An 8,395-nucleotide genomic window follows, 5' to 3' on the forward strand; every position below is an offset into this window, starting at 1 on the left:
CTAAAGGCCCCGCCTAACTTGGGCCCCTGTCCTGTCCTGTCGTGCTACTCCAGTCCTCGAAGTCTGACGCCGCAAATAACTCGGGGTAATGCTCTCTCATCTCCTCCTTAGGCTCCCATGTCCATTATGAACCCTTTCGGTGCTGTCATTGCACCTTCTACAATCCCACTGTCTTTTTTCACAGAGTCTTCGTCTTCCTGTCTAGGATCGCAACCGGTCTCTCTATGTAGTTCAAGCACTCGTCCACCAAAATGTCCTCCAAAGGAACCAATACAGAGTCATCAACTAAACACTTCCACAACTGAGAGACGTGAAAAGTACTGTGGATATGACTCAGCTCCTCGGGTAGATCTAATCGATACGCAACCCTACCCACCCGGTCAACCACCCTGAAAAGTCCAATATACATGGGGCCAAACTTTCCCCTCTTCCTGAATCGGATGGCACCTTTCCACGGTAACAACTTCAGGAGTATCATATCCCTGACCCAAAACTCTAAATCTGACCGCTGCCTATCAACATAACGTTTCTGGCGGCTCTATACAGTCTGCAACCTCATGCACCTGTTGGATCAACTCAGTAGTCTGGAACACCACCTCCGTGCTACCCATGACTCGCTGACCGACCTCACGCCCAACATATCGAGGTCTGATACTTCCTATCATATATCATCTTAAAAAGAGGTCGATCGATATTGGTATGGTAGTTGTTGTTGTAAGAAAACTCAGCCAGTGGAAGATATGTATCCCATCTACCGCCGAAATCCAACACACAAGCCCGCAACATATCCTTTAAAGTTTGGATAGTCCGCTCACTCTGACCATCAGTCTACGAATGAAAATCCATGTTGAAGTGCAGGCGAGTACCCAACTCCTCATGAAATCTCTTCCAAAATCTAGAAGTAAAGCGTACATCCCGATCCGAGACTACTGATACCAGAACCCCATGCAGTGCTACAACCTCTCTGATATAAACATCTGTCAACTTCTCCCCAGAGATGCTCTCCTGAATGGGAATAAAATGTGCACCTTGGTCAATAGATCCACGATGACCCAAATCGAATCCACCCCTCGTGTTGTCCGTGACAACTTCGTGATGAATTTCATCGTGATCTCATCCCATTTCCAAACGGGAATACCCAACGAATCCATTTTGTCGTTAGGACACTGATGCTCAACCTTGACTATCCTGCAAGTCAAGCACCTCTCCACTACCAAGCCACATCCTTCTTCATGCAAGGCCACCAATAATCGGGTCGGAGATCTCTATACATTTTCGTCGCACTCGGATGAATAGAAACTATTGAATTGTGCGCCTCCTCCATCAGTACCTGCCGTACACCACCCCAATATGGGACCCAAACCCTTCGATGTAAGGTCAACAGTCCCCTACTATCGTTATCAAAAGAGGACACTTGCCCCAAAATGCGCTCACTCTTGCGGTGCTCCTCTTTGATGGCCTCGACCCGAGCCTCACGAATCTGATCCAATAATGGAGTAATCACCCTCATCCCTCGACATAGATCTCAAATAGGTGTGCTTGCCACCTTGCGACTGAGAGCGTCAGTCACCATGTTGGCCTTCCCGAGGTGATAAATGATCTCACACTCATAATCCTTCACCACATCAAGCCACCTGTGTTGCCTCATATTCAGAATTGGATGATCCATCAAGTACCTCAAGCTCTTGTGATTCGTGTAAATGGTACAACAGACCCTATAGAGTTAATGTTTCCAAATATTGAGGGTGAAAACAACCACTACCAACTCTAAATCATGAGTGGGATAGTTCGCCTCATGAGGCTTCAGCTGCCTCGAAGCATAAGCAATAACCCGACCCCTATGCATCAAAACCGCACCCACTCCCGAGATCGATGCATCACATTATACTACAAAATCATCCACACCCTGTGGAAGAGTCAATATCGGAGCCTCACACAACCTTTGTCTCAAATTATCAAATGTCACTTGCTGCTTAGGCCCCCATCGGAAAGTAACTGCCTTCATTGTCAACCTGGTCAACGGAATTGCAATCCTGGAGAAATTATTGATGAACCTCTTATAATACCCTGGTAAACCCAAGAAGCTCTGAATCTCAAGTGGAGACTTCGGAACCTCCCACTGCGTTACGACTTCGATCTTAGCCAGATCAACCAATATCCATTTCTCATTGACAAAGTGCCCCAAAAACTGCACCTCGCGCAACCAGAACTCGCACTTGGAGAACTTGGCATAAAGCCTCTCCCTCCCCAGAGTCTCCAGATGCTCTCATAGGTGATCCTCATGTTGCTCCTTGGTCTTAGAATAGACCAAGATATCATCAATAAATACAATGATAGTTTGATCTAGCATTGGCCTACACACGCGGTTCATGAGGTCCATGAACGAGGCTTGAGCATTGGTGAGCCCGAAAGGCATCACCATGAACTCGTAATGGCCATAACGAGTCCTGAAAGCAGTCTTCTATATATCCTAATCTCTAACCCTCATCTGATGGTAGCCTGAACGCATATTGATCTTGGAGAACCAAGACGCACCCTGTAACTAGTCGAATAAATCATCAATCTTTGGAAGCAGATAACGGTACTTCACCGTTAGCTTGTTAAGCTCCCAATAATCAATGCACATCCTGTGGGAGTCGTCCTTCTTCTTCACAAATAAAATCGGCGCTCCCTATGGTGAACTACTCGGTCTGATAAAACCCTTGTCTAACAGCTCCTGCATCTCCGGTGGTGCCAACCGATAAGGTGCCTTGGATATCGGAGCCGCGCTTGGTACCAGATCAATACGAAACTCCACCTGTCTCTCCGGAGGCACTCCAGGAAAGTCCTCCAGAAATACGTCTGAATACTCTCGAACTACCGACACATCCTTAGTCATCCTCTCTCTCTCTCTCTCTCTCTCTCTCTCTCTCTCTCTCTCTCTCTCTCTCCATCCTGGTGTCCAATATATAGGCCACAAAACCTGAACAGCCCTGCTGATGATATCATCCTAGCTCTTGCATCTGAACAAAGAGTCGGTCCGTGTTGAGAACCTTCGCCATGAATAACTAGTTCTCCACCACTTGAGGGTTCCAACCCGCACTGACTGGTGACCACTATCAATCATTTGCCCATTAGGGCTCAACCGATCAATCCCCATAATTACTTTTCTCTCGCGCAAAGGGATAGGAACCAAATCAATCGGGTACCTCTCTCGGAATAGCTCAAGAGTACAACCCCGACGAATCCTCGATACTCTCATTGAACGATCACCATCGATCTCTACCTCCAACGGATAATCCAGCTCCCCAGGAGCATCATCAAATCTCTTGCTGCGTGCAAGAGATACAAACTATTAGGTAGCACCTGAATAAAAAAGAACCAGAGCAGGCAATCCGTTCACTAAGAACGTCCCTAAACATTACAACATGAAACATAAGCATAAACAATAACGAAAGCGCATAAATAAATGAAAATAAAAATACCCGTAACCACGCCAGGAGTCGTATGCGCCTCCTCGACTGCCAATTGAAAATCCATGCTCTTCACTACGGTCATCGCCTACATGCCTTCTCGGTCATCAATGATCCTCAACATCGCCGAAGCGGGTGCCGCGATTGCTCCTCCAGTAAAACTCGGGCAACCAGCCTTCGTGTGTCCCTCTGATTGCAATGAAAGCAAATCAGACCTAAAATATGGGTGGTGGTGGTGGAAATACAATCCCTGCCGAAGTGCCCCGTCTTGTCGCACTTATAGCAGCCCGAACCACCCATCCTGCAAACTCCGTCATGCGTTTTTCCGCACTTGCCACAGTGGCCCCGTGTTAGGGGTGTCAAACCCAACAAATAATAGGGGTACGATATACTCCAAAACAATCCCACTATATTGCACTAAAAGGTAGTACAAGGCAAGCAGGGTCGATCCACAGAGACACGGGATAATTAGTCTATACCTCTTTGCGCAAGGTACTATGGTCACCAACAGTAAAGAGGGGGGGTTTGAGTGTAATGATGTGGCAAATCAATTTAAAACACGAGTAAACAACTAAACCAATGAATTAAGTTCAGATTTTGTAAGGACTCCAACTCCATGTATGACAATCTAGCAATGTGAATCAAAGATGACAAGACATTTGTTTCATTCTATCTAAGTTGGTACTTGAAAGTGTTAACAAGCTCTAACACTTTCCATTCACCACATTAATCAATCAAAACAAGCTCTTTGATTAATCCTAACCTTACTAACCTAATCTAAACAAGCTCTTAGAAGTAGATTAAAAGATTGCATTAAGCTTATTGTGAATGTTCCCAACAACACCCAATACTCCTCACAAGCTCGGGAGCGTAAGAATGTGTGAAAAGATTTACACTAAATTCATTCATAAGAAATCAATTTAATGCTTGTTACTTAGTTCAATTCAAAAAACAATTACGGATTTTGCAAAATGAATAGCTTGAATGACCTAACCCCAATTCAAATGGCCAATAAGAATCATTATTAGAATCAAACATTCGATTGAAGTAAAATCAATTTCACTAGATAGAAATTAAACACAAACATCAGGTCATATGATTTGATTCACAACCAAAAAGTCAAAACATGAAATGGGAGAAGTTAGGGTTCTAGCCACACATGGCTAGAACAAGATCACAAGTCTAAAGATGAAATTAAGTGTAATTACAACTTACAAAAACGAGAATTAATGTTTCCAAATGATTAACGGACAAACCCTTGCAAAAACCTTCGAAATCTCCTCTCCAATGGTGCTCTGATATGTTGTGTGTCTGTAAAAATGGCCCTCAACCCGTAATATGAAAGATAGGAAAAACTGCCAAAAGTTGGTTTTTGGGTCGAACACGGCCCGTGTTAAAATAGGCTAAACTGACACGGGTCGTGTTCAGCAGCCAACACGCCCCGTGTCAGCATGGTCAACAGCTCCCATTTTGGTCAAACACGCCCCGTGCCCACTTTTCAGTGTAAATTCAACACGCCCCGTGTACCTCTCTGACTCCAATTCCAAACTTGATTTTTTCAACTTTTTCGTTCTTCGCCCGATCATCCCGAAATCTTCACCAATGCTTCCCGACACTTCCCAAAGCGCGTTCCAACCTCCGGTTTACCTGAAAAAGACATGAAAGTGTGCAAATAAGGTTGTTCTAGACACTAACATGAATATGATGAAATGCAAGAAAAAGGAAGAACAATTGTGCTAAATAGATGCATGAAATGGGACTAAAAGGTGTGCAAAAAGGTGCACAAATAGCACCTAACAAATCTCCCCAAGCTTAGACCTTTCTTGTCCTCAAGAAAGAACAAGAACCGGACAAACAGGACGATTTCTAGATGGCAAAGAGAAACATAGAAAAAATGTGGACAGAAAGATCCTAAAAGCTAAGAATGAATGCATGCGATGAAAACCATGAAAATGAAACATATGTACAAAAGATACTTAAGGAACAAAAATTGAACCAACGAAAGATTTAAGAACACAAGTAATCTTTTTATTTATTTTTATAAATATGGACATATACGATCAGACTTTACATCAATGGGGCTCCAATCATTAATACCTAGGCGACCATCCTGCTTCCTTCCACATATCACAGACTCCCAAGGTGAGGAAGACCCGAAACGGTGTAATCCAATAATCCAACCCTAGTTTTATTAAAACTTTATACCTTACTAAGCTTTATGGGCGAAAATAACATAGTCCGGATCTCATGTCCTTAAGACTAGATGGCCAAGAATCAGAATCGACGCATCCTTAAGAACCCGTCACGGCGAATCAGCTTTCGCTGAAACAGTGAGCCAACCCGAAGGGGCCCAGCTCCTATGCTTTCACTTTTTCGAGAGCCACAAGTATCATATCACACAGTTCTTCTTTCGCCAGATTTGACTTTGAATTGGCTTTTGATTTGATTGAACTTTGATTTGTACTTCGTTTTGAATTTGGATTCTTCAATCTTCATTTTTGGAATTTCTTGAGATTTCTTCGTTTTGGCACTTGAAATTCTGATTTGGGTACTAGATATGACAATTGTACCCTTCCTTCTTTCTTGACTGTGTGGATCTGATACTTAGGGGCCGTTTGATAGTTGCTGTCAGGGAAAGTGCTGTATGGGAAAGTGCTGTCTGGGAAAGTTTTCTGACTGGGAAAGAAACAATGCTGTTTGATTGTACATATGACTGACTGTGCTGAATGATGAAAAATGACCATATTACCATGTTGTTCTATTCTGTGATGGATGAAGTTGTTGAATGATTATAAAAACATATAAATTATCATACAAAATCAAAATTACACAATAATCATTTAAAAATCCGAATACAAATTGTCTTACAAAGTAATTAAACATAAATCAATCAAAATCCAAATTGAAACATACTGAAATTGAAAATAACATACTAATTTGCATACATCTCTAAAGTAAACCGGGTGAAAGTAGTTGATTAGCAATCTGCTCACGCAAAGTAGCCATGTATTCAATGGCTTCTGAACCCCATTCTATGCCTTGTGTGTTTTCGTCTTCAATTCCTCCACCGTGCACATCAAGACTAACCATAACGTTCTCTTCAAAATTTTCAAATAACTCATCTTGGATATTGTATTTCCTTATAAAATTATGGACCGCGACACAAGCAATGACGATGTCTCTTTGTATCGGAAAAGGATAAGGAGCCATTTGTTTTAAGATTGGGAATCTCGCCTTCAATACACCATAAGCACGCTCAATAATATTTCTAAGTTGTGCATGAGCAAGATTGAACCTTTCTTCTTTAGTTAAAGGTCGACGTCCTCGAAAATCGGCTAACCAATACCTAGTGCCACGGTACGGAGCCATGAACCCACGAGTGTTGGTATATGCGGCATCACAAATATAATATTTATCTGTAGGCGAGTGACATTTGTTATATAAAGAATATAGATAATAAAACTTATATAAAGAATATAAATAAACTTATATAAATATTAGAAACCTGGTGGAGGGAATGGAAATCCGGAAGACGGATTGAATGCAACTTCTTTCAAAACTCTTGAATCATGTGCTATGCCTTCCCATCCAGCCCATACAAAGGTGAATATCATATCAAAATCACAAATTCCTAATACATTTTGATAACATTCACCTTTTCCTCTTCCCCTATACCTCGTTTGTTGATCAACGGGCACAACTACATGTACAAGAGTTCCATCTAGTGCACCTATTGCTCCGGAAAATATAGCTTTTAACCGTCTTTGTCGTTCTGAGGCATGTCTTGTTGGATTAGGATTTGTTGGTACTATAATTTCTTTTGCAAAACACATCATTGCATTTAAGACCTCATGAAAACATTGATGAATGGTTTGTGTGGAGTGATGAAATCTTCATTTAACAGCTCGAAAACATTCATTATGTCCTATAACATGTAAAAACATAGCCATCTTCTCTTCAATGCTTATCGTTCTACTAGCTTGCAACCAACTTCTTTGCGTAAAATGATTGCATAATAATACAAATGCCTCTTGTGTAAGACGCATCATATCGTAACATTCGATAGGGTCCCCGTGTATCAAATCTTGCGTATACGCATAACCGCTCGAATCGTTATCTCTTATTCTATGAATTTTTTTTAGCCTTGGCCGGTTTAACCTCAACCAATACAAGACAAGTAAAAGAAAAACTAAAGCTTCACCATTAGAAATCATACTTGACCTGTAAAATACAATTACATATAACATGTCAAATATAAAATAAACAACCAAAATATTTATAACATGACAAGTATAAAGTAAATAACAAAAAAATATTTATCTAATAACACAAAAGTGATGCACCAAAAATTATCCAATAAAAAAACCCATGCATATAAAATTCATCAAACGTAACATAACAAAAGTCATAGAAAAAGCCATCAAACCTAACATCCAAAAGTCATGCAACAAAGAAATAGTAAAAGTAATCAAATGTAACATCTAAAAAGTCATCAAAGGTAACCAAACTTCATTCCTGCACTCCTCACCCACGACTCACAAGTAGTAGGCGTAAGTCGTAACCAAACTTTCCTAATATCGGCACTTTCAGCAAATAACAAAAGAGCGGTCTTGTGTCTTTCATCTTCTTCTCCCCATCCCATTTTTGCCAATTTCTCCATACATGCATCTATGTCCTTATCCATTTCACTTCTTTGGTTTTGTTCCACAAGCGTCCTTGCAAACTTGATGATTTCCTCCTCAACTTCTAGTGCCCTTGCGTTTCTCTTGTTTCCACCAGCTCTTTTGTTTCCACCCATTCTCCTATTTTTCGAATGTCCAGAGGATTCTTCACTTGCAGCTACGTGTTGGGTTGAGTCGGGAGTTTCCATTTGGGTGCATTGAACCTCATCAAAGTCATGCTCAGTGTATTCAGGAGTAGGACGGGGGAGTGTAGAAGATGGC

General features: G+C 41.6%; 1 protein-coding gene across 1 annotated transcript; it reads right to left on the minus strand.

The window, feature by feature from the left end:
• Window positions 1-6,401: 6,401 nt before the first annotated feature.
• LOC145121644 (uncharacterized) lies at window positions 6,402-7,285 on the minus strand. Its single transcript, XM_079057359.1, has 2 exons — window positions 6,958-7,285; window positions 6,402-6,868 (listed from the first exon to the last, which is right to left on the minus strand). The coding sequence occupies exons 1-2, from the start codon at window positions 7,283-7,285 to the stop codon at window positions 6,402-6,404; spliced, it is 795 nt and encodes a 264-aa protein (XP_078913485.1).
• Window positions 7,286-8,395: the final 1,110 nt, after the last annotated feature.

Source organism: Lactuca virosa, chromosome 6 (genome assembly GCF_052849685.1).
Source record: "Lactuca virosa cultivar CGN04683 chromosome 6, Lactuca_virosa_CGN04683_v6, whole genome shotgun sequence".
NCBI lineage: Eukaryota > Viridiplantae > Streptophyta > Magnoliopsida > Asterales > Asteraceae > Lactuca > Lactuca virosa.